Source organism: Diceros bicornis, chromosome 23, assembly GCF_020826845.1.
Source record: "Diceros bicornis minor isolate mBicDic1 chromosome 23, mDicBic1.mat.cur, whole genome shotgun sequence".
Lineage (NCBI taxonomy): Eukaryota > Metazoa > Chordata > Mammalia > Perissodactyla > Rhinocerotidae > Diceros > Diceros bicornis.
In genome coordinates, this window is record NC_080762.1 from 36,453,065 (window position 1) to 36,480,850 (window position 27,786).

The following is a 27,786-nucleotide window of genomic DNA, read 5'->3' on the forward strand; positions in this document are numbered from 1 at the left end:
GCTTCATACACAGCAATAGATGTGTAAATACTGTCAACTATATTAAGTGCTAAGTAAAAGACCGGGGTAGATTGTTTAAGAAGAGTGCAGTGGTCTCTCAGTTTACTTTCTCCTAATTGGCAATGAACATGTATCCTCAGCTATATGTAAGCACAAAAATGTTACTATGGAAACATTTGGAGGTTTTCTAAATGTACTGTGTGATGGAATCAGCTAAGACTGATGTTTATCTTAAACACGTAGCTTGTCCAATATTTAAACCTAATGGACAAGATATGTACCAGTTGAAAATGTAATATTTATCCAATCATTTCTATTCTATCAAGCCTGGCTCTAAAGCAATAGGTTGTACTCATAGAGTAATAAATTTTTAGTGCGTTTGGAGATAAAGGCTATTGGTGGTGATTGCTTAAACTCTTTTTGCTCAATCATCTGAATGGTGCAAATCAAAGCATTTTGTCAGACTGTGAGAAGTTTCACCTAGATATTGCTTCCCACACACGCGGGTCACCATATAAATTACATTCACGGTTTTACAGCATAGCTGGTGCTGGAAGTTAAATTGATGCCCAGTGGTGGAACTCGTAAAACATTTTCCTGTTAACACAACCAGGCAGAGTTGACATTGTTGATGGTGGGTTCGATCTAATAAACCATTGGTTCTAACAGAGATTTTTACTGTGTTTCAGAGGTGATGATAATACAAGTTTAGTGATCCAACAGTTCTTCCTGAATGACAGAAAATTAGCTCTACTATCTGTATTACCAAACGCTGTGAAGAGTAGGAGTAGGGGGTGATTGGAGCCTAATAGAACCTCATGTTCTGAAAAATGATGAATTACAGGAACAAACTCTTTAACTCGATATCTACCTTCTTCACAAAGAAAAATACTGATTTTTCTCAAAAGTGTGTTATGTATCATCTGTTGGAAATTTGGAAATAACCTTGTTATTACCTTGTAATTCACATATCTAGGCTGTGCCCTGCTCTCAATCTTTTACACAGATGCTGTTAAGCTGATTATCATTTCTGAAAGGAAAGCAGTTTTATATTTGGTTACCTTTTTTTTGTTTCTGTGTTCTCTAAAGTTACTTCCCTGTAAAGGCTTTAAGCTTTATCAAAGGTTTTTAATTGTGAAACAGCAACGATCTAAACTTTTTTTTTGCATGAGAGTAAATTTCAGGGGTTAATTTTCTTGTTGGTTATAAACAGTGGGGACTATTTTAAAATTTATTTTGAAATATTTCTTTGGTCATAAACCTTCATCTTTTCTTGTTTGAAGTAAATTAGTTTTTCCCATTTGTAGTTAAAATTCACAGGATACTCACAAAGCCCTACTACTTTATCACCGTAAGCAGGGTTCTTTCCAGTTTTTCCTTTTTTTTGGTGTTGTGGCTACTCCTACAGCCCTGTTACACATTCATACCCAATTGGTGATCTTCCTGTAGTTTGGCTCCACTTTACGAGGTATCACAGGTCTTTTACTCACCTCTTTAACATTTTTTATCCCAGTACATGCATGATTTTTTTTACATCAGGAGATGAGCTTTTTTGACGTGCAGATAAATGTTATCAATGGTGCTACGCAGATGAAACCTGTCATGTACAAATAGCATGTATCAACCCCCAAGCATGCAGAACTAGATAAATCGGCTCATTTGCTGAAGCCTTGCAAAAAGAAATTAGTGACAAAACAAAAGGCTCTCAGACCTAATAATGGAGCTTCATAATAACCCCCATAGATCATTGACTCAAGGGGTAATCTTTTAGGAAAACTTTTTCCCCTTCTATCTTTTCCTCCCTTTTAAATAACTATAGTATACATAGTAAGTAGCATCTCTAAAGAGAAATGTGTGTGTAACTAAGTATCTGGAATAACTATAAATTAAAATTAAGAAGTTTATTGACTGTTAAATACAGGTTTGTTCTAAACAAGTTTATATTTTTATTTCTTTTTGATGATTTTGATGATTGATCTTATACATTGACTAATAACAGCTTTTTCTATGTAGAATTCAGTGTAAGCTTTTCTTTTAAGTTAGTGTGTTTGATACACAGAGGTTACAGTTGGATTACTGGGGACGAGAGAGGCACAGAGTGGGGAAATGAAAAGGAAGGAAAAGAGGATTCAGGGTAAGAAATCTAGAGGAAGCATTTAGCTTGTACTTAGAAGCTGTTTGTTTATAAAGTGGTAGAAGAAAAGAGACAGGATCTAATTAGTAGAATTCATTCATTTGAGGTCGACCCTTTGGAGACTGACATGAAGGCTACCATCTCTCTTGTCGTAAAAATATATACATTTATGTATACATAAAACTTAATACATAATTTCAAGGGGTTTACAGACTTCTAAGGTTTATTTATACATCCCAGATTTAACCTTATATTACAATGGTGACTAAGCTATTATTTCTGTTAGAGTTTGGTTATATTTTTGATGAAGGAAATTCTTTCTAAAACCTCCCTCAGTACTTAGAGTTTTGAAATCAGAAAACATAGTCACTATTGGAGGTGATGATTAGGTTTTTAAATTCGTTATCACAACTGGCAATGGTCACTAGTGTCTGGTTGTGTAATTTACTGCATTTCTTGAGTGTAAGAGGATGCAGAATGCTTAAGAGGTTTTAGAAAAATTATTTATCAAAGAACACTACTTTTCCCAATGCATTAGCTATTGTAATTATACATTGGTACAATCTGTTGACATAGAATTGGATTTGATTTAAGTGGAAAGGAAAAAAAGAGATTGGACACTTTCAATATTTATTGATACACCTAGCCCATTAGGGTAAATTATAGAGCAAATTTCACTGTGACAGGAACATTTGGGTTAATGTAGTTAAGAATCAGTCAACATTACCATTAGACCCTTTCTTTTTAGGAATTTATTACCACCAATTAGGAAAAAGTGCTCATAAATAGAATTTGGCCCTAGCTTACTTGTTGTGGAATATTTGACCTCAAAAAGTTTCGGGTCTTTACTTTTAATAAAATGATCCTGAATGCTTTTGAACCAAAGTACATTCCCCCCCATTTCAGCTAAACACATGTAGTAAGATGTGGTAGAATGATTGCAGCTCTAGTTAGAGGGTAGAGCTGTCTGTATACTGTTGTTTTCAGAAGGGACTGCTGGGATGGTGAGAGTTAAGCTTGTTTGTGGAGGGCAGTTTTATGAATTAGCTTTAAAAGATGGTCTCCATAGGTTCACGAACATTCTACATATCTAGGGAAAATTAAAATGAAACTTGCTTAAAAAAAGAGCTGTCAATTATTAATGAAATGTGAAAGCAACAGAACTGAATAAAATTTATTGAGAGTAAATATGTTAATATACATGAAATATCTCAGTACTTGCTTGATATAGGAGTTCTATGCCGGATAGGTAGAAAAATAAAGTAGCTTTTCTTCAAATGACACTTATCTTTGCAATTCGTTTGTCCTAAAATAAGTCTAGAATTTCTGAGATTGTTGCAGATGGTTCCTAGGAGGCTTAAAACATAGCTATTTTGTCTTAAGTCTGCCTTTGCACCGTCACAGATACCACTGCTTGGTTATACTTTTAATGAAGAAAAATCTTTGTTTACCCCTCCCCATGTGTGAATTCCTTGAGGTCAGATCTGTATCTTTTTCATCTTTGAATCCCTCATTCCTACACAGTACTTAGTATATGGTGGGTACCTCTTCCTGAGAGCATAATAATGCATGCCAAAATACCACCACAACAACCCTTTTATTATGCTCACAGATTCTGTAGGTCAGGAATTTGGAAAGCCAGGGACAGCTCTTCTCGGCTCCAACATGTCTGGGGCCTCAGCTATGGTGATTCTGTTGGGGGATAATTCAAAAGGCTGAGGACTGTACCAGCTGAAGCTGGAGGATCCAGCTCCTAGATGACTTCTTCACCAACATGTCTAACGCCTGAGCTAGAATGGCTAAAGGACAGGCTTAGCCGGAACTTTTGACTCAGGTGCTACCTACGGCCTCTCCAAACAGTGTTTTCAGGGTAACTGTACTTCATACATAACATTTCAGGGCTCTAAGACTGAGTTTTCCCATAAAACAAGGCAGACACTTCATGGCCTTTTATTACCATGCCTTGGAGTCACATCCTGTCACATCTGCTGTACTCTGTTGGTCAAAGCAGTCACAGATCTCCCAGATCCAAGGAGTGCCAAAGAATTTGTGGCCATGCATGTTTTAAAACTACCACAGGATTCAATAAATGATGGAATAGCCAGAGAGAGAGAGAAGAAGAGGGAAAAATTAAAGATTGTGAGGTGTGTTTAATATCACCAGTAATTATTGGCCCCAGTGTTGCTAAATTTGGTAGATTGGTGATCTCTGTTCCAAAATGAAGGCATTTTCTGTAAATATTCTGTTCACATTCACATTATTGCCTATATTGCAAATAAATGTATTCTGATTTCCATTTTTAGCCACCAATTCCTAAGGTTTTTTTCCTCCTTTCTTTTTCTTGTATTAGAATTCTATACATAACTTACCAGTTTAGGTAAGATCCAGTGCATATATGCTTGCTCAGTTATACTTATCCATTTACAGTTAAGGAGGAAGAGAATCATATTTGAAATCCCAAAGGACCAGTATGACAACTTTAGATATTTCATCAAAGATGTGTACATTTACCGTGTGACTTCGTACAGAGGTTATCTCACCTCTGAGTGCCTCTAACATCAAGGACAAAGATCCTGGATCAAAACTCGGCAATCTTACCCACACAATATTCTGGTAGCAGGCAAACTTGGAAACTGACTAGTTTTATATTGACCCCGTAATCTGTCTCTCTCTTACTTTCATCCATTCCTTGTACCCACATACTTGCTATTAAATTTGGGGGATGAGTTCCTGGAAATGAGGGTCCTACCTGAATGTAAGCAGGACAAAGTTACTGTAGCATTACCTTTGGAAATGAGTTGTCACGGTCAGGTGGTGATTGCTCTCTTGTTCTTTAGAAATCTCTAAGTTATGACGTCCAGCTGCCTATACTTTCTTATAGTTATCATGTCAAAGGACTTCAACCAAGCCTTAATGTGGTCTTTGCTCTCAACCATTTCCTTGAAGTCATCTTGAGGTGCTGTAAAACTTAAATCTTAATATTTTTCTTTGATTCTTTGTGTTAAATTCAGGACTATTACTTGTTGATCGTAGGTTAAATTGTTCCCCCAAACACAGGATAAATGGCACAAAAAGAGACCACAACAAAATAAACATTCAACTTAGGATAGTGCAGTAGAGCCCTCATTTGCTAAGAGCATTTGCACTATGTTGTGCTAATAATACTAATGATTATAGGTCAAGGTTGCTCAGATTGGTCTGCTCACTTTTATTAAGTGAGAGCATAAGATAGCATTCAAGCATAGGCAAAAAAATATATATTAACAGTATGGCAAAAAAAAAATGTATTAACAGTATGTTGTGATGAGCAGTTATATATATTTGTATATGTACCAAGTCACACATGCATGTATTTGCCGGGTTGGATTTTTTAATGAAAATATTTAAAAGACAAATAGCATTGTAACATTAGCCCTGTGCAGTTACACAGGGTGTTTAAATGTATGAATGTATAAGGTAGTCCTTATAAGTTCTAGGTTGTATTGGGAACAAATTATTGAGAAGATATATGTTGGGTATGTAAATTGGTTTTGTCTCTGTTGATTCTCTCTACTTTAAAGAATTGTTTACTTGTAGCTCTAACTTTTTAGATGGCATGACCCTCCATGACCTGGTCTCCATCAATACTCTAGTTTCATTTTCAGTCATTGTGCCCCTTGACCATTCATATCCTAGTAATACTAAATTGTTTGTGAGTCCCTGCATACACCATGCTTTTCATGTTACTGTGCTTTGCTCATATTATTTCAGCTTCCTGAAACTTTTTTGTATTATTTTTCATTTAGCTAACACAACTTCCATAACCTGGTAATGGTGTATTAATTCCAAGAAGCCATCAACAAACCCCTAGTTGGAGCAAATGTTCGTTTTTTGTTCATTACATCCTGTGCATACCTCTGTCTCAGCACTTAATTGTACATTCTTTGAGAGCAAGGACCATGTTCAATAGCATCTAATACAGTATCTCATGTAATTGATAGGCATTGAAATGTTCATTAAAATGAGCTGAACTACCAGGCAGAGTGATTCCTGAGTTCGAACGTACTTTTGGACTCTAGGTCCAGATTTACAAAAACTTTTTGGATTTTGTTACTTAAGTTTTCTGTTTTCAAATCAAATTATACTCTCCGTCTGTAACTATCCTCCTAACTTTCAGTTTCCCTCCCCAGAAACTTGGCAATAACGTGTAGACTGCTCCTTCCTCTCCCTCACAAAACGCCAAATAATTACTGTTAGCTTTCTTTTTCCTTCATAAGTAGCTCAAATTGTGCATTAGCTCACACCTTGATGCTTACAGAAGCTTCATAATTGGTCTCTCCTGTCTCTAGTCATTTCTTACTCTAACCTGCTCTGTTTGCCATTACCAGATTAATCTTTCCCAAAGCACTGTTTTCATTATACCATTCCTCAGTTCAAAATCCTTCAGTGGCTCCTTCCTACCTTCAGAATGAAGTCTTGATTTCTGTTTGTTTTTACAGCAGGATCTGCCTTTATCATTTTTGTGTCTCTAGCATCTGATGCAGTGACAGGCACTGAGTAACTTGTTGTGAAATGAATGAGGAAGACGTGACTGAACCACTGGGGCCTTATCTTCTGTTCTTGAATTTATTGCCTTCTAATGTAACTAAAAATTCTCCATTATGATCAGAGTGGTTACTTTTTCTTTCCTCCTCCAAACACTTTACTCTTTTATATGTTCCTTTTAAGGTGTAAATTGTGTTACTCTTCCACTTTTGTGCCTTGTTATCCACTTTGATTCCATCCAAAGTTCTTACCATGACTTATAAGACCCTACAAGGTCGGGAACCCTGCTACCTCTTTTAATTCATCTGCTCTTTTTTCTGTCACCCATTGTGCTTCAGCCAGCTGGCCTCCTGATTGTTGTTCCTTGAGCCTGTGAAACTGCCAGCCTTGGCACCTTTGCGCTTGCTGTTTCTTCCCCCTGGAATGCTCTCCTCCTATATATCCGTGTGGTTCCCTCCCTTACTTATTTAGATCTTTGCTCAGATGTCCCGTCAGAAGGCATTTCCTGATCATCCTAGTTGAAGCATCAGCTTCCGTCACTCATCGTCCCCACACCTTGATTTCCTTTTATCCATAAAGCTTACCATAACCTAAGGGGTTACACATCTATGTTTGTTTCGTTTTCTCTCCTTAAAATATAAGTTGCAGAATGGCAGAGACTTTGTCTGTTTTGTTAACTTTGTATCCCTACTGCCTAGAACGTATGCAGTGTATGTTGAGTCGGAGAGTAAATTAATGGATTTTATAGGCCTTTGTGCTTTTACTTTCCTCCTTTCCACCTGTCCAGTCCTTAACCTGTCCTTTGAGAATCATTTCCATGCCCATTTTCTTCTGCTGCCCTCAATGATCTTTATTCTCGGAATTGGTATAAAACCTATAGTTTGTTTTACACTTATGCCTACAGAGTAGAGGAATGGTTTTCAACCCTCCTCTGGGACAGAATTACATATGGTCTTGCTACTCAGTGTGGTCCATGGACTACTAGTTACACGGCCATTTCCTCATCTGTTGCAAGAATTAAATAGGACATATTCAATAAATGAAGTAATTGTTATTGGCCAGAAAATCAAAGACTGTTTATTGAGAATATATGTCAGCACTATTCTAAGTGTTTGGCTTGAACTAATTTAATCCTGTAAGTGCTATTATTGTCCCCATTTTATAGACAAGGAAAGCCAGGAAGGTGACTCCTTAAAGTGTGGTCCGTGGGTTAGCAGCATCTGCCTAACAGACATGCAGACTCTCAGGCCCCTCCCCAGACCTGCTGAGTCAGAATTTAAAAACAAGTAATATGCTTAGGCCCCAAACTTGAAGATGCAGTAAGATCTTTAGTAAGACCAGGACATTAGTATTTTTAGAAAGCTCTATGAATGATTTTGATGGTAGTGAAGACTGAGAACTGCTGAGGTAGATCCTTATTATTAGTGTACCATAAAATGCAGTGAAATGTCACTGAAAAACTTAGATGATTTAAGACCCATAAGCATCTCTAAATATAAGACTAATAAAATTGTAAGGGTAATTCCTAAAAATACTCACTTTTTGTTGACATATTTTCATCCTATACCATGTTTTTTGGGATAGAGGCAAGCAACCTCATTTTAAGTGCTTCACCAGTATTATTCTGTAAAACCATAAGGCAGCATTGCTGCAAGCAGGCTTGGTTTGCTAGGCTCAACACTGGATTCCTGATTTATTTTCTTAACCCAGTCTTGCAAATTAACTCAATTGTGGGCCACAGGAAAATTTTAAATTATCATGTGTCATTGACCTTTGAGATCTCTATAGAATAGTCTACACTCCCCAGAAGTATTAAACTTTTAATGTATGTACATCTGGTGTGCCACCTGTGATTGCATGTTTTACCACTTTGTGACTATAGTCATGTGCCACATAATGTTGTTGACAACAGACCGCATATACGATGGTGGTCGCATAAGATTAATACCATATAGCCTAGGTGAGTAGCAGGCTATACCATCTAGGTTTGTGTAAGTATGCTCTGATGTTTGCACAACAATGAAATCGCCTAATGACACATTTCTCAGGATGTATTCCCATCATTAAGTGCCACATGACTGTACCTTTATTAGGAACTTAGCATATGAATGAATGAATACATCAATGTGAATTTAAAACATGTATTATTTATTTGGTTTGTAAAATGGTATTTGAGGTAACTATAGCATAGTTGCATGGTAGTTATTTTGGCCACCTGGGTTCACATTCTGGTGAATGTGCTGCTTACTAACAGTATGACCCAGTCAAATTATTTATCCTCTCTGTACTTAGATTCCTGGCCTATAAAATGGGATAATAATAGTACCTCCAGGATGAAATTAATTAAGAATGTCAAAAACTTAGAATAGGGCTGGCATGTGTATTTTCAATAAGCAATCTTTGATTCTCTAGCCAATGATAATAATTGTTCCATTTATTGAATGTGTCTTATTAAGAATTCTTACAACAGATGAGGAAATGGCCGTGCAACTAGTAGACAGAGTGGGATTTATACTCTGCTTTATCTGTCTCTAAAGCCCATGTCTTTCTAGATAATGCTGTACTGCACCTATGAACGTGGTTCTTAGGATTTAGAAGCAGTAGCAATGCTACTAAAATGCGTATTATCTTGACGTATAGTCTACAAATTGTTTTTACCTAAGTGATGTGATTTGAAACTTGAGCAGCTCCATCGAGGATAGTAGGGCATTATTTCCATTTAACAGATGAAGTACTAAGTCTCGGAAGTTTTCTGGGGTCACGCACGAGCTGGTCTTCTCTCTTCTAGGCAAGTGTTCATTTGGATAATTCTTCTTGAGGAGTCCTTTTATTCCTTAATATATATGTGCATATAATGCACGTATATACAGTATAGTGTCTGAAAGCCTCATTGCCAGTGCTGTGCTTTTTATTTGTTATAGTCCCTCGATAGTCAAAACAGCCAACAAACTTCTTGCCTTGATCTCACATATTTACTGAGTCATCCACCACCCACTCACCCCCTCCTCCACATATACACAGTTGCATTGAGGCATCTATTACAGAGAGACATTGCAAGGTATGCCCGGGCTGCTACTTGCCAGCCTGGTTTCCGACTTACTGCCTGTCCCTGATAACTCGGGCATGCGCAGAATGGGGGACAGGCCGCAAGCTACCATTATCTCATAGTGAGGCTTTTCAGAAGTCTCTTTACACCTGGAGGCTGTATGTTTTTTTTTTTTGAAGAGAGGATTGGATTGGATGATTTTTAGGGTAGCTTTCAGCTTTAAAATCGGAGGTTGTTTTCTGGTAATGTCATTATTTGGTTATCTTATATTCTTTTTGGATAGTAAAGCAGATTATAGTCCTATTTTACAGATATGAAAAAGAATGACAAGAGGATTTAAAGTACCTAAGGTTTTTTAGTGGGTTTAGCTGAAGCTAAAAATAGTCTTAGAGTATCCTGATGCCCATCCAGTTTTCTATTAGTTAGATCAATCAGACACTTGAAATAATTACTTATAGTGGTTTAGAACAAGTTTTTAACGTACAGCTTCCCATTATATTTTTCACTAATGTAGATTGAAGAAAGTTGTCAGGCTTGGAGTCGAGCTAAAAAAGGAATTCAATTATTAATTGTTGTTAATCCCTTGCTTTCTGTTAGCTCTTATTGGTTGCATTTATTATATTATGCTTTTTCTATGTGGTGCAAAGTCCATCAATATACAACTTTCTTTAAATGTTGAGGCATAATATATTAGAAATATTACATGTACAGCTATGACTACCAGGAAAGTGATGTACAGGATGTCATACCTTGTTTCATAATTGTCGGTTATGGGAGAAGCAAGAGCATATGAAGATTAGAAGTAAAACCTATATAGAGTAGTCCAGTGAGTGTTCCTAGAAGCCTGCCCAAGTTATTAGGGAGGAACATACCTTAGCCACCAGGCTGGCAGGTAGCAGCAGTCTGGTGTAGGTTTCAGTGCCTCTCATGTGATACATGCCTCAATACATTTGGGTGTCTGTATAGGGGTGTGGAGGGGTGGGATTTGTTGATTTCCAACAAATCTTGGAAAGTGGGGCAAAAGAGCAGTCAGATGCAGGAATCCAGAAAGTGCTTCAACATAATGATGTAAGCCAAAGTGGGCAGGATGCCAGAGCTAAAACGGAAGCCTAAGAAGACCTGGATAACTGGGTATGTAAAAGTTTGGGTGTTTACGTAGTGTAATGATAGGTTTCTAAACACTTTCAAGGATGTTATTTCATAGAGTCTTCACAATAAACCTAACGGTGAATATAGCAAATGATTATTCCTCTTCTTGACTCTTAAGAAAACGAAAAATTGGAGGTTACTCTATTTTTGGTGTTTTTTTTTTTTTTGGTGAGGAAGATTGGCCCTGGGCTAACATCCGCCGCCAATCTTCCTCTTATTTTATATGTGGGTCGCTGTCACAGCGTGGCTTGATGAGTGGTGTGTATGTCCGTGCCCGGGATCTGAACCCATGAACCCCGGGCCGCTGAAGCGGAGCATGCAAACTTAACCACTATACCACCGAGCCGGCCCCCTTCGTTTTTTTCAAGGTCACACAGCTCTGAGTAGCTTTGCTAATAACCAGCTGTGTTACCCAACACATTACTACTTTTGCCTCCATTTCCTCACTTATAAAATTGAAGTAACAGTTGTACCTAACTCATAGAGTGAGAAATAATGCTTTATAAAACACTTAGCATGGTGTGTGGCACATGGTAAATACCAATAAATGCTAGATGTTGCTATTGTTTCTACTATGAGAACTGCGTATTTGAATAATTTGACATTCAGCAAGTTTTATTTTCTATACTATATTGCATGTTTTAGAATGTAAGTGGGCTGGTTATGCATGTGTATTTCCAAAATGATTTTAACCCATGTTAAGTTTGTCTTTGTCAAAACATTTGCCAAGTGTTGGGTGATTCTACATCTCTCGTGATACTTCTTTTTATTTTTGACCTGAAATCACTTTTTACCTTTTGTGCAATCAATTTATGTACTTTCATATTTTTCTACTGTGTAAGAAGGTAGAAAGTGGTTCATAAAATAGCCATGACATCTAGAACTATATTATATTCTTTATATATTTCATATATGTTTTGTGTTTTCTTTTAGCTTGTTATTGCTAGTGACAGAGCTTCTTTTAATATTTGTATTTTTGTAAATGTACCTTCAGCAGATGTACAGTCACATCTAATATAATAAATTTATTTTTCAGTAGTCTTTGTATAGTTAGTTTTCTGGTCCAGAATATGTGATTTAAAAAATTACCTATAACTTCAAGGGGTATTTCTAACTATTTTGACTGTAGTGCAGAAATTTGATTCTTCCTCAGACTCCCATTACAGTAAATGCTTGGCATTTCCTGCATTTGCCACTCTGATTTCTTCATGTTTACAGAAACTATTATAAGGTCTTAAATTACTTTGTTGTGTGTTAAAATAGCAGTTAATCATTCTTTTTATCCAGACTGATGTTGCTTGAACATTCAAACCATGGAGCAGAAAGTATTTTGCATATTTCCAGGATATATAACTTTTCTTCAAACCAAAACACTAAATAGATACACATTTCCAAGCCAAGTCTGCTTTTAGGTCAATGTCTATACTTAATTGGAACTTGTTTTTGCTGTGTTAACTCCTATCTTGGAGGATGTAGCCTCCAGTTTTAACTTTTAACCTAGAGGTTGTGTTTTTTCAGACGTCTGCCTCAGAACCCTGCAGTAACTCCTAGTTATACTCCCTGGTACTCAGCATTTTAGTTCTGGAGAGGTCAAAAGTGGTTCAGATTTGTTGGCCTTTGTCAGTATTGCCTTGAATGCATTATTTTGGTATCTTTTCTTGTAGGTTTTCCTAATAGAGAATTCTGGTGTTGCCCCAGCCTGTTGATGAGGCAAAGCTACATGTGGCTTTTCCAGCTCCTTTTATTAGGCTTGCTAAAATTTCTTCAACCCGAGTAGGGAGAGAGAAAATTTATCAATGTTTAAATTGTGTGTGTGTGTGTGTGTGTGTCTTTGTGCATCTTTGTGTGTAAGGGAAAAGTATGGGCTTCAGAGTGAGATTTAGGTTCAGATTATGGGGCTAGCTCTTCGTGGCTGTGTGACCTTTGGGCATATTATTTAACTTTCTTGCTATCAGCTTCATCCTCTATAAAGAGGATTAATGATACCTATCTCATACAGTTGTTCTGATTTTTATTTAAAAGAATGTCTGATACATAGGAGATGATCAGAAATGATACCCCTTCCTCGGGAATAGGTTTTAATTACTGAAGAAGATGACTTATTTATTTAGAAATAGTAAGGAAAATCCATCCTACCCAAGTACATGTTATTTATTATTCTTTGAAACCAATATACTTTGAAAAAACTATAAATGGGTTGTGCAAATGGTGGTATTATTTTATGTGGACTCCAGTGTTGAAATGTACTCATGAACTTTGCTATGTTGATGTTGGCAGTTGAGTTAGTTGCCAAATGGATTTTAGTGGTTTGATATTCATCTTACTCAAAGCTAAAAGACCTGAAATGGTTCTCTAGCTGCTAGTTCAAGTTGAAAGCATCTCAGGCAGGTTTTTACACAGAGAGGACATAGCTGATATTTAGTTAGCTTTTATAAGAATTGCTTGCTGTGATATTCTTTCCCCAGGCTTTTGTACACTTTTTTTTTGGTAATTCAAGTGGTATTAAGTAGTGCCTCATGATTTTCCAAGAATTCCAATGTAAAGCAGCAGAGTCCTAATGTTATATAATTTATACTTATAATTTTTACTTACTTATGTGTAGTTATGTGAAAAGAACTAAGATGTGGTCTTGCAACCAGTTTGATCTTTGTTGTAAAATTGCTTTAGGTACATGTACTAGCTGGTTCGGGATTTTGTATAGTTGTTTCAAGTGTCTGCTTCCCCTAGGTAAACTAAAATATCAGGAATGTTGGAATTAATGTAATATTTTTTCTTTTTTTAAGTACTAATTACTTTTCTTAATGGAATACTACTACTGTCGAAGGAAGTTTTCTGCCTTAGCTCCACTGGTTATTTTTCACTGCTTTCTCTTTAATTTAAATCTAAGTATTATCCATGTATTTGTGTCTGCTCTCAATTGATTTGGCAGTAATATAAACAGAAACAGAAATAATATGATTGTACATTTAGTTTTAAATAATCATTATTAATTGCTGGGCATATTGCATAAATGCCTTCGATTTCAGATCACTAGGAAAATCTCCTAGTATTCCCCCCGCTTATATTTCTATTAAGGTCTAGAGATATCAAAATTTTCAATTGCATTAAGCAAAAAAAGGTGAGTAAATGATGAATCAAAATTTGAGGCGTACTGAATTCATGTTTTATTATTTTATGGAGAAGAATAACTTTTTATTGTTTATTATTGTGTACCATGTGAAAATGATTATGGATGTTTCTGGACCAAGGTACTAAGACTGTATCTGGCACAGTTTTGTATACTAGCACAAGGCTTGTGTCTTTTTCTAAACAAGGAAAATATTTTAATTTAGAATACTACACATAAGCCAGATATACTTACTTTCGTCTTGATACATCCATGTCCTAAAGCTCTCAGGAGAAAATGGTTTAAAAAATTGTTTTCATGTCTAGATTGTAAGTAAAATCACTTGTCATAATGAGTTGCAAAATGTAGACCTTCATTCTGAAGCTGCCTGTTTCTCATTTGAATCTGACATATTAAAAAGCATATAATTAATGGTTGACATTAGTAATTAACATTAACTTTATGGTGCTTAATATGCCATCATTCATCCATCAAATAACCAGAAATGCATAATGTCTTAGCATAAAGGTTTTAATTATATAAAACAGTCCTTCAGTTTTCATATGGCATAAATATTAAAAGCCCCAAATGTATTTAAAGAATATTTTTGTAAGCGTTTGTTGGGTGTTAGCTATGTTTTTATTTCTTTTTAGGAGTATGCATCAACAATTGTGTCAGGAACTTCAAAAGGAGAATGTGGACCTAATTGTTCAGTCTTCATTATTAGCTAAAGAGTGCCACCTTGCTGCAGTTGCCAGTGCACTGTGGAGACATTTCTTTTCCTTTTTGAAGAGTCAGAGAATGTCACAGATAGTGCCTCTCTCACAACTTGCCGATGCAGCTGCAGGTCAGCGTTGTTAATTTGCTAATTAGTTTCTCGTTTTGCAGACTGTCAGTTTTTTCTTCTATTTGCTTAGTAACAAACTCTTATTTTATTACGGTATAATAAATATTTTGACAACCAGAAAGATGAAAAGAATTACCTAGTTTTAAATTAGGATTCTTTGTCTTGTTTATTATTTTCCTCTTAGTAAAGGTAAAAATTAAGTGATTATTTGCTAAAAATAAAAGATAATTTTCAATCTTAAAAATATTGAATGTATATCAACTTTTCTTATGCATGCAATATTTGGAAAGTAAAGTAATATTTGATTTTTTCTGGTTCAAGTAGTTTATTTTCAGATTATATGTGCAAATAATCTAGGTATAAGATGAAGTTGCTTGTATAAAGAGCAAAAGAATATAGCATGAATTCCACTTCAGCACCAAGCAGATGAGATCAGAATGACATCGAATATATAGAATGTTATTGTTCTGACTTCTACTAGATTCTATTTTAGGTTGTAATTTTTACTTAATTTGATTATTAGCCTAAGGACATGTCTTTAGGCTTTAAGGGACTCTAAATCACATGACATTGTAGGCAAGAATTTGAATATATGTGCATATATGCAGTTTTATAAGAAGTCATTGTCTTTCTCAAAGGGATGTTTTGTCCAAAATATGTTAAGAAGTATTGGAATAGACAGAGATCAATATAGCGACGGTTTGTGTTTAAATGCAATTTATACAAAGGTATTTTTAATGTATTTAAATGTAATGATTTTAAAAACATAGGCTCTGAACCAAGGTTTATTTTACCCTGGTGTGAATGAGGAAAGCTGAGCTAAAAGCACTACATAAAAGACCGAATGATATAAATTGTAAAAGATCTTGAATTCTGATAACACTTCCATAATTAAAACTTTACAATGATAGATTGAAGAATTGAGACCAGGCAACAGTTTTCCAACTACTGTAATGTCCATGGAAATAAATATTGATATTCAATCAGTTTAACCAAGCAGTCATTACTAGCCGATAGGACTTATCTTTCTTTAATTCATCATCCCAACTTCCAGTCAGGGAACAAAGATGATACCAGACAGGTTTAGTCAGTGCTGTCCTAGGTGCTTAAAGTAAGTGGTATATAAATATAAAGCAAAATATGTGTGGGTTTTGGGTTTGTTTTGAAATAAAGACTTGATAGGTTAGAAGAGAAAAATCTCCTATATTGACAAAACGGTCATTAAGTACCCACTTTTACTGCCGAGGGGATATTCCAGTGGGGAAAAAGGGGTACAGTTCCTTTTCTCTTACATAAGCTACGTGTTCTCATGGAGCTTATAGTCTAGTGGGGGAGAGAACAATAAATAAGTAAAATGTGTAATATGTTATATGGTGATAAGTGCTGTGAAGAAAAATAAAAACATAGAAGAGGATAGGGATAGTGAAGGCCAGGGGCAGATTGTCATTTTAAATAAAGTAGTCAGGAAGGCCGGAGTAAGTACCATTTGAGCAAAGACCTAAAAGAGGTGAGAGACGGATGCTGTGCAGAAGTCCAGAGGCAAGAGCATGTCTGGTGTGTTTGAAGAACTATAGGGAAGCCATAAAAGCTCATGTGGTATGAGAAAGGGAGAGAGAGTAGTCAGAGATGTGCTCAAGAGGTAATGGAGAGGTAGTTTGTGTTCTGCCTTGTATGCACTTGTAAAGACTTGCTTTTACTCTGAGATTGAAGCTGTTGGAAAGTTTTGAGCAGAGGACTGTTGTGATCCTTCTGGCTGCTAGACTGCAAATAGATTATAGGGAGGCGAGGGGAGGAACAGGAAGGCCGGTTATGGAACCATTGCAACAACTCAGAGTTGAGCAGCTGGGGCTAAAGTGGTAGCAGCAGAGGTGGTGAGAAGTGTCAGACTTCTAGTCTGAAGGTAGAGAGAGTATTTTGAAGGTAGAGCTGACAAAATTTTCTAAATGGGTACAATATGGTAAGTTAAATACATAAAAAGAGAATCCCCCATTTCCTGAGATGAGGAAAATTGTGGCAGGAGCAGATTTTATGAAGGAAGACTGAGATTTTCATATTGCACATATTTTTTTTAGATATCCATTAAAATCCAAGTAGAGATGTTAAGGAGGCACTTGGATAATGAGCCTAGGGTTCAGGGAAGAGTTCCAAGCTGGAGATTTAAATTTGGAAACTTCATGTATGAATAGTCTTTAAAGCTATGAACTGGGTGAGATCACCAATAGAGTAAGTACTGGTGAAAAGAGAAGTGTGAGGACTGGGCCCTAGGATATTCCCGTGTTCAGATTTGTAAGCTAACGAGGAACCAAAAAGGAGACTGTAAAGGAGAGCCAATGAGGTAAGAGGAGAACCAAGAAAGTGTGGTGCCCTGGAAGTCAAATGACAGAGCATTTCAAGGAAGGAGAAGTGATCAACAGTGCAACGCTGTTAATGGGTTAAGTAAGATAAGGCCTGAGAGTCAGTCATTGGATTTAGCAAGAGGGAGGTCACTAGTGACCTTGAAGAGGAGTTTTGGTTTAGTGGTAGAGGCAAAGGCCTGATTGAAGATGATTCAATAGAAAATGTAAGAAGAGGGATTGCAGATAGCAAATGTAGGTGAATCTTTTTGAGTATCACTGTTTTTATTGTTGTTGTTGTTGTTGTTGTTTTGCTGAGGAAGGTTCACCCTGAGCTAACATCCACTGCCAATCTTCTTCTTTTTGTATGTGAGCCGCCACCACAGCATGGGATGAGTGGTGTAGGTCTACGCCTGGGAACTGATCCCAGGCCACCAAAGCGGAGTGCGCCGAACTTAACCACTAGGCCACCAGGGCTGGCCCTGAGTATCACTGTTTAAGAGAAGTAGAAAAATGAGGATGCTAGGCAGAGGGGGAAGTGGGGTCAAAGATTTTTTTTAATAACATGAGAAAAATTTCAGACATATTTGTAATACTGACAGGAGTGTTCTGGAGTGAGGGAAAACTTGATGATGCAAGAGAGTCACTTGTGTTTTAGTGTCCAAGAGAAATGGGATCCCATGAAGGACTTGACTTCAGGTCACCCGTAGTAGCGGAAGAGAAGGCAGGGTAAATGGGCCCAGCTGGAAGCCACTGCGTAGATGTGGTGGGAGCTTGTGGTAGTTCCCTTCTGATGTTCCTCATTTCACTGTGAAGTAGTAAGTTCATTGGCTGAAGTGAGGATGGAGAGGAGGTGCTGGCTGATGACAGAGAGAGGAGAGAAGGTATATAATAGTCCTCTAGGAGAATTTAAGACTGAATGGACTAAAGAAATGTAGTAGGAATGCTGCCCAGCTCTAAGGGCCCACTTAAAGTTTGTAGTCATAAATTTAAAGTGACATCAGTCAGCATGGTTGCTCACCAGCCATTTATACTGACTGGTACATGTGCATGTGGGGAGAAGACCAAGGGTTGGAATTAAACAGATGGTGGGGTTTTTTTTCCAGGCAAGTATAGCTAATAAGTAAGGAGGAAGGGAGTTGATGGTTTACATAAATGAGTATAACAATGGATGATGCAGTCAAGCTGCCTAAAAAGGGAAAGGAAGACGCTAAGGCAATGAGGAACAGGGAAAAAGTTGTAGGATCAAAGACTTATGGGTCCTGGTGGAATCCGAGAATTATTGGAGTTGGGGACCTAGAGGAGGAGAGTTGCAAAGCTATTTTGGTGCCAGAAAGTGGTGTCCTTAAAGTTGAAACTATAGAGAGATTGTACTTATTGGCAATGCCAAGGTCTCTCGGTATCACCGTGGGAGTGAATGGCTGAAGCAGAGTGGAAGATAGATTCCTTAGAGGAAAGGAGTTCAGGAAACTGAGATGCCAGGGTATTGGAAGAAAAATCATCAAGGATTATGACAGGAGTGCTGTTAGAGAGAATGGTAGTGAGCTACAATCTTCACGGCATGAGGAGGGGTAAACTAGGAAACAGGAGGGGAATGCAACAAAGAGAGTTAGTGGCCAGTATAATCTGATGACATGAGATTCAAAGCTAGAGGTTTTGGGCAGGAGGAAGGGAGAATGGTCTAGAACAGCAATGTGGACCAAAGAGTAAACCTACCCCATCTGTAGGTCAAGTGGTAGGAGAAGAGTGGAAGAATAAAAGCCACCATTTGAGAGAGCTGCATAGGAGGTAGTGCTTAATAAGCAATTTATCGACAAACATAAATTAATATAGTAGAAATTAAGTTGGGGAATTCCCAGGAAATCATAAACTGTATTTGTTTAACATGGTTAACTAAGGAATTCTAGTTCCTAGGCTTAGTGGGTTCTGGAGTGTCATTGATTATTTGTAGGAGATCACTGTTTAATAGAAGAGAATGTCCAGTGTCTAAGGTAAAAGGGAACTCTTCATCTGTGGTAGGTGGCAAGTAAATTAGCTTGATTAGAGAAAAGTAGATGCTAGAAATATTTTTTCAAATGGGTTTTTTGAATGAGGTGAGGGAGGCACATTAGCAGAAACATCAGGTTTAGAATTTGCAATTTGAGGGAGCCATTATAGATTCACTGTGATAAAGGTGAGATAGATTATCTTAGACCCTTTCTTGGAGATCTAAATGATCGCTGTAGAAATTTCTTTGACAACGTGAATTTAGTTCAGTTTTAGCTTTTTGTTAGTTCTACATTTCTAAATGTAACATTTTGATATTTAGTGCTGAAATTTTTTTACTACTCTTGATAATAATTTTGGCAGGAAGTTTTTAAAAATTTCTCACCATAAATTTCTCTCATTTTAAATCTAGATTTTACTTTGCTAGCAATGGACATGCCCAGCACAGCTCCATCCGATCTTCAGCCTCAGCCAGTTATCTCAATGATACAACTTTTTGGTTGGGATGATATCCTCTGGCCCCAAGTTGTAGCAAGATATTTAAGTCATTTCTTACAAAATAGGTAAGTGGTTTTGTTTCAGTTATGCACATTAATGTAAGTGATAGATCAGTACACTAGGAAAGTAAAAATTTTCACAAATGAAAACTGATCTTTACTATGTATACTCTCACTTGGGCAGTTTTTTGCTTTTGGAAGTATCAGCATTTTGACAGTAGTAATAGTAGGAAAGCTCATTTGTGTTTCATGGCCTGCTTTTTAAAAAAAATGTTGATGCTTAACCCCTTTTTAAAAACTGTTTTTGTGCGACTGCCTTATTCTCATCCTGAAATGACCTTTCTACACTCAGCATTGTGAAAGAAATTAAACAATTAATATTGCTGAATCTTTAAGACACTGGTATATTATTGTCATTTCAGATTTACTGATAGCTTTCCTTTTCAGAGCTAGATTTTTAAAGATTTGACTCTTGTGCAATCATAAACAAGACATTCCACCACCGTGAACACTGGTTTCCGTATTTATAAGAATCTCCTGCCACATTATGTAAGAGATCTGAAGAAACCTAATAGAATATACAGTAAATAAGTTAAAATAGAAATAGTGTAGTGTAAGAGGAAGATTTGAATAAGAATATCAAGATGAAGCAAAATAAAATAAATACACAAACCTAAGAGACCAATGTAGTTCTTGTCCAAGGTGCCAGGCAGTGGAAATGAAGAGTGGTGCAGTTGGTGAGGTAGTCTTCTCATAAGGAAGTTCATTAACCAGAGTCATTAAGTCTTTTTCTCATTGGCTTTCAGTTGTCAAGTAAGGGAGTTCAACTTCAATTTGATTACTTTTAGGATCCCTTCTAGCTTGAGAATTCTGTAATAACAAAAATTTATATTATTTATTAAACACTTTTGCCAAAATTATCTGAAATAATTTTAGCCTTTAAAATCATATTGGGGGCCGACCCCGTGGCTTGGCAGTTAAGTGCGCACGTTCTGCTGCTGGCAGCCCGGGTTCGGATCCCGGGCACGCACTGATGCACCGCTTCTCTGGCCATGCTGAGGCCGCGTCCCACATACAGCAACTAGAAGGATGTGCAGCTATGACATACACCTATCTACTGGGGCTTTGGGGGAAAAAAATAAATAAATAAAATTATTAAAAAAAAAAATCGTATTGGTATTAGTATTAGTATTAGTAACAGTTGAAGAAACTAAAATGCAAAGATGTCAGATAGCTTTGGGAAGGTTGTACAGGTAATAAATGACCAATCTGAGTTCTTCTGTATTGTGTATTCTTATTTTATTTTATTTTATTTTTTTGGTGAGGAAGATTAGCCCTGAGCTAACACCTGTTGCCAATCCTCCTCTTTTTTTGCTGAGGAAGATTGGCCCTGGGCTAACATCCATGCCCATCTTCCTCTACTTTATAGGTAGAACGCCTGCTGCAGCATGGCTTAATAAGCAGTGCGTAGGTCTGTGCCTGGGATCCGAGCCTGCGAACCCCAGGCTGCCGGAGTGGAGCATGTGAACTTAACCACTACGCCACTGGGCCGGCCCCTGTGTATTCTTTTTATGACAACTTGTATTTAAAGGATTTCAAAATAGTATTTTTCGAGTTATGATTTATATGTATTTTTTAAAATTTCTGACTTTGCATAACAATTTATGGTTAACTTAAGACCATCCTCGTCCTCTCTACTCCCACTTAGGAAATGATTAGAAATCAGACTTAGCCAGGCCTTTGGCTTTGTAGAAAGAATTTAAAAAAAAATTCTGTCTGATGTTATTTTGGAATTCTTTAATGACTGCCTGTGGGATAGGGGAGCAGAAAAGGAGAGGATGGGAATGGGATTGGTCAGGAGATCCACATAGAATATTTTATCTTTAACTTCTTTCTTACACATATGATCATGACTGCTTCTCTGTTATTTACTCTAAGGGTCTCTGTTTTTTAGTCTACTTGCTACTTCCTTCATTATCTCACCTAGCTAGTTATAATCTCCTTCCTTGCTTTTCCCATTTTAACCATATTCTTCCTTACCTCTCTCCCTTGACGTAAGCCTACACATATGCCGTCAGTGGAAAAAGGAAAATTAAAAATTAGAACATTGCAAATGAAAGCAAGAATGCTTATCTAAAATAGCCTTTTGTGTGTATCTGTGGTATTCATTTTCAGCAATGCATGTCTGCGTTAGTGGGTTTGTCTGTAAAATAAGTGAGGCCAAGAAGTGGGAAATGTTAGAATGTTTTTCTTTATTTCTTAATTTCTATACTCAGGGAACATACTGTCAGAGTTTTGTTTTTATTTTTGTTTTTAATACCCATCAACTTATTTTTACAGCATGTTATGTGAAGCACTTTCTCATTCATCTTTCCAAGCTTTAACTATAAGATCATGGATCCGTTGCATTTTGCAAATGTATGTGAAAAACCTCTCTGTGCCTGATGATGTGTTCATTGATTTAAGTCCTGAACAGGCAGTTGGTAAGTATTGTAGCCCTTTTGCTTTCTGGATAGATAAATATGTTTAAAATTTCCTGTTTTGTTGCATAAATTAATATAAAAGATACCAAATATATTTGTAATTAGGTATGAATATAAACAAACTTATTTCTGTTCACAGCCTGTTTCTTTTTCTTGATATTTTCCTGGTACTATATATGACAAATTTCTCTTCTATAAAGATAAAAGAACTTGTTTCCTTGGAAGCCAGGAACAAAAACTTGCTCTCAGGTGATAGGCCTGATCATAAAAAAAAGTGGAAATATGAAGTAAATAAGTAGATATCACACTGTGAGCACCCTAAAAAGAAAAATACCCAATTAGAATAATTCTTTCCCATGTTATATTAGATATTTTGCCTTTCTTTTGCTTTAATATTAGTCACTGAGTGATACTTGTACTTTTTTTTTTTAATATCCTGTACTGGTCTGGTTGTCTATAGGACATGCCATTTCCTAAAGCTATTCTTTATGGTAATTTACAAATCACGCAAAGACTAGACTGAAAAAACGCTCTGCATTTGCTTTGATATCTTATTACATCAGTTGGCTTTACATGAATAACTTTTGGGGATAGAATGTTCGTGAGTACGTATTTGTTGGTTTTTAAATAAAACCTTCCTTAGTGAGAGAAGCTTAATTCAAAGTTTTTAATTATAAGGAAATTTGAATTTTAAAAGAAAGCATGTCATAAGTGAAGAATGCTAGGGCCGCCCCGTGGCTTAGTGGTTAAGTGCGTGCGCTCCTCTACTGGCAGCCTGGGTTCGGATCCCAGGCGCCCACCGACGCACCGCTTCTCCGGCCATGCTGAGGCCACGTCCCACGTACAGCAACTAGAAGGATGTGCAACTATGACATACAACTATCTACTGGGGCTTTGGGGGAAAAAAAGGAGTAAGATTGGCAATAGATGTTAGGTCAGAGCCGGTCTTCCTCAGCAAAAAGAGGAGGATTAGCATGGATGTTAGCTCAGGGCTGATCTTCCTCACAAAAAAAAAAAAAGAATTTAAAAGAATGCTACATTCTCTGCTCTCTCCCACGTATATATATATATAAAATATAAATTTATGTAATAACATATAAATATTATTATTTTAACAGAAAAAGAGTACATGGAACAGTTGACTGAACTGACAAGGTTGCTATTTAAACTCTCAGAAGTAAAGAATATCTTCTCAGAGGCTCAAGTTGAATATTTACCCATCCCAGAAGACCCTAGAAAAGCACTTGTTCGATTCCTTGAGGTATTTTCATTTATTATATAATTGTATATAATTGTCCAGATCAGTTACAATTATTTTTCAAAAAAAAACTTGAAGTGTTCGTAAAATTTTTCTATAAAATGAATTCTTTTAAGTTGAATCATACTATTGGTTGCCTGCTATTATAAAATTCTGGAGAAATAAAAATGTGAATCTAAACTATAGTACTTCACTCTTACGGACAGCGGAAGAATTACATTTAATGAAAAATAGAAAGAGTAAAGAATGCTACATAAAAGCCTTACTCTAAGGCTGATCTAAATTGTAAGAATTTCGTATTGCTCAAATTGCTGGATAACAATATTCTTCAGGTGCGTGGGAACTAAATTTCCTTATATATGGTCCATAATAGTTCCAACGTAATGTTTACCACCTTGTAGCAAACAGTGTAAATTTTACAGTGAAATTTTAGTGTATTTAGTGTAAGTACCAACTACTTTGTATCATAGTATGGTTGGGGTTTTAAAATCCAGTCCGTTCATTTTGTTTTGTCTCCATAATAAATAGTCCCATTCAACATTTTAAATTATTAATTTTTTAGGAATCTATCTTATGTGATAGTCTTTGCTTTATAGCCTAGTTGAGGTGGTTAATGTGTTTGGATTAGTGTTTTTGTAAACTATTCACAGTAAAAGTTGGTTTATTTTCCCACAGAGTGGTTGATATTAACTGCAGTGAAAATAGTTTCAACCCATAAGCTCTTTCCATAAATGTGAATTCTTTCATTGGTTTCCATTAAGTTAAAGCATAGTTGTACAACTATTAAGTTAAAGCACAATTAGGGATGTCATATAAATCCTAAAAATATTTAGTAATAGTGTGTGCAGATATAAAATACACATTTCTGTTGAGCCTTTTATTTAGTTGTTGATTGGATCCTAACCTGTAATTAATTAAACACCTGTGCTAGCAACCATACTGGACCAGAAAGGGAGGTAGAAATCATGCTCTCCACTGATCATTTTCAAAGGCTCTCCTGATTTCATCCAATGCAAATTAATTGCTCTTCATCACTCAGTAAATAATAGTTGTTTGCTAAATGCTAAATAGTATTATGCTAGGATTTCTTAGAGATTTGAAGAACCAAAGAAGTAGTCCTTGATCTTAGAGAACTTTTACTTATCTGAGAATACAAGATATACACAAAGGTTAAAATAATAATATAAGACAGTATATGCTAAGTGTCAATTAGTTGATAGATTTATTGGTAGGTTAAGAATTCAGAGCATTTGGTATAAGAAGTTTGGATTTTATCCTGTGAACAGTGTGAAGGCTTTATAAATTTTTAAGTAGATCTGATTTGATCAAATGTCTTTTTAAGAGAATTAGTAACAATAAAGTAGGTTAAAGGTGAGAAGAACTATTGGCCAGAAACTAGTGAGATTTAGGAGGAATTGAAGATTGAATTATGAGATTTTTGAGTGAATATGAAGTAAATACTGTGTTTAACTAGAAGAATGAGATAGCTTAAGGAGAAATAGGAACATCGTGAGAGGGTAGGGGAGAAGTAGGTGAGGAGTTCAGTTTTAAACTTATTTAGTTTAAGGTTGTGTCTCAGGCCCCCCAGATCATCCTCAGGTGCTGTGTCCACTTGGAAGACTCACAGAAATCAGCGTATAGTTGTACTACAGCTCTGACTTATTTACAGTGAAAGGAATCAAACCACAATCAGCAAAGAGAGAAAGTATCTGGGCTGAAGTCTGGAGAAACCAGACACAGCTTCCAGGAGTCCTGTCCCAGATGTTACACTGGACATGCTGAAGTCTTCCGGCAAGGAACTGTGCCCACACACGTGAAGTGTTCTCTACCACGGAAGCTCATTAGCGACTCAGTGCCCAGGGTTTTTAATGGGGGCTGGTCACATGGGCCCCCTTTGCCTTGCACTTACGAAATTCTAGACTCCCAGAAGAAAAGCAGATATTCAGCATAAACTATACTGTTTGCGCAAACAGTTTAGGCTCAATGAGCCATTCTTATCAGGAAATGGTGGGAAAAATCTAAGGTCCCAAACACCAGCCAAGGGCCAACTTTGCAAGTAGACCTTTTTAAGGATAGCAGTCTTGGGCCTGCCATGTTAACTTGTGTGCACAAAAATGATAATATGGCACGTAAATATTGATAGTCAAGGCACAGAGAAATACACATCTCGCAGTTTAGGAGGGATAAGGCTAAACATAGAGAAATATTGAGATCTAGGGCACTGGTTCTCAAAAGTGTGTTTCATAGAGCTCTGGGGGTTATTGATACCTTTTCAAGTGTCCTACAAGCTCAAAAGCATATTGACATTTGCACAAAAAGTGCAAAATCTTTAGCACAAATCAACACCATGGCCCAAGATTATACCAGTAGTCATTATAATTTCATTGCCATGCAATCACAGAAAAAAATGCCAATTTCATTTAAGAATATCCTTAATGAAGCAGTAAAATTATAAATTTTATTAAATTTTGACCCTCGAATACATGCCCTTTTAATGTTCTGTGAATGACAATAGAAAGTGCACTTAAAGTACTTTAGCTGTGTTCCAAAGCAAGATGGTATCTAAATAAAAAGCACTTGTGTGAGCGTTTGAGTCGCAAGATGCACTGACTGCTTTCATCGTGAAAGAACAACTGACAAAGTATGGTTATTCAGACTTGGGTGTGTGGCAGACATTTTCTCAAAAGTGAATAAAATGAGCCTCTCACTACAAAGAACACACCTGATGGCATTTATTACTAATAACATAATTTGAGCTTTTAAGAAAATGAGAATTTGGGGAAATTTATGTTTGTCATCATGAGCTTAAGAGTTTCTTGATGTTTAAAGACTTTTCTGATGACGTCGGTGGTGGTATTAATGAATATGGTTTTTTTTTAATATAGATAATGAAATATATCAACATTGGAAAGCTATATAACTCAGTGAACCAAAATTTTCCAAATGACCAATACCAGCTTTTTAAAAAGCATACATGGGTATAAAACATTCGTTCAAAGAGCAAGATAGACCAGTGGCTTTTAATGTAGCAGAATACAAAATGTTCATGGATTCCATATTACAACTAACCTTTAAGAAATACCCTTGTCAAGTTTTGGTATAATATCAAAGGGGAATTCCCACAGTTATCTGAAAAATCTTTTAAAATACTTCTTCCTCTTCCAGCTGCATATATTTTTGAAACTGAATTGTTTTCATCTGCAACTAAATTGTTTTCCTCTGCAACATATTGCAACAGATTGTATGCAGAGGCAGATGTGAGAATCTAGCTGTCTTCTATTAAGCCAGACATTAAAGAGATTTGCAAAAATATTTTTTAAATGCCACTTCTCACTAAATTTTTTTTTTGCTCTGGAAAATAAAGTTATTTTTCACTAAAAATATGTGACTTATGTTAACTTAATGTCTATTATTTTTAAATGAACTAATAATTTGTTTTTTTCTTTTAGTTTCTAATATGGTAAATATCAATAGATATAACCCAAATAGTAATGAGCTCTTAAGAGCCTCAATTTTTAAGTGTGTAAAAGGGAACTAAAACCAAAATGCTTGAGAATTTCTGATCTAGGGAAAGAAGTGTAGACAACAAAGGGCAGAGAGCTAAAGTGAAAAGAGGGTTCATCAAGTGTCTCTCTTGTTGTTCTCATCTGTCCACCTCACAGTCAATCACTCAAGTTCACTAGGTTCTTTATTTTTTCCTCCATTCCACATTTTATTGTCAGCACGGCTAACTTAAGATCACCTTGGATAACTTATCTTAAGCCCTCATTTCAAAGTTTCTCCAGTAGTCTTTCAGTGACCTTCACTTCTGCTCTACTTCATCCGCCCACTCCCATGATCAACCTTGAGCCATGGCATCACTTGGAGCATTTTAAAGCTCTTTGACTATCACCACCTGCCTCCAGCTCTCTGAGGGACCTCATCATGACCTTCCACTCCTTTTTCTCCAAGTGCAACATCCTCTCAACATCCACTTCCTTCCCTATCCACCTTAATTAGACCCCTTGGGGGCCTCACTTCAACTGCTGTCACCAACACCCTCACAATCTTCCACCCTTTGTCTTTCAGTGACACCCACAAACCCTCTCAACCTAGGATGGGTGCAACCACTTGCTTTCTTTCTTTTGTCTTATCTGCTGAGAGCCGCAGGAGAAAAATCATATAATTATGTATATTGGTGCCATTTATGTCCAATTTAGGTCATTGAAATCCACTGTAAGTTTCCAATAATGGTTTGAAACTTTACTACTCTTCTCAAACCTTCTAACCTGTCTCTAGCCAGTCTTCTCTTGATTCTTTTTGTGACTTCTCACCTTTCCTCAACTTACTTTTTCATTTATTTCCCTTTCTCTTCACACTTCTCTTACTGCCTCACCTCACATTTCTCTCTGTTATCTCCCCATTTTGCCATCTCTACCCTTTG

The 27,786-nt window shown here is 36.5% G+C and overlaps 1 protein-coding gene across 2 annotated transcripts in view; it reads left to right on the forward strand.

Moving 5' to 3' along the window:
- The window catches only part of MMS22L (MMS22 like, DNA repair protein), a 132,806-nt gene that overhangs the window by 77,956 nt on the left and 27,064 nt on the right, over positions 1-27,786 (forward strand). For both annotated transcript variants that reach the window (XM_058566596.1, XM_058566597.1), the window contains exons 15-18: positions 14,613-14,806; positions 19,538-19,688; positions 21,963-22,105; positions 23,224-23,366. In XM_058566596.1, coding sequence (XP_058422579.1) covers positions 14,613-14,806; positions 19,538-19,688; positions 21,963-22,105; positions 23,224-23,366 — 631 coding nt within the window. The remainder of the gene's footprint in view (positions 1-14,612; positions 14,807-19,537; positions 19,689-21,962; positions 22,106-23,223; positions 23,367-27,786) is intronic.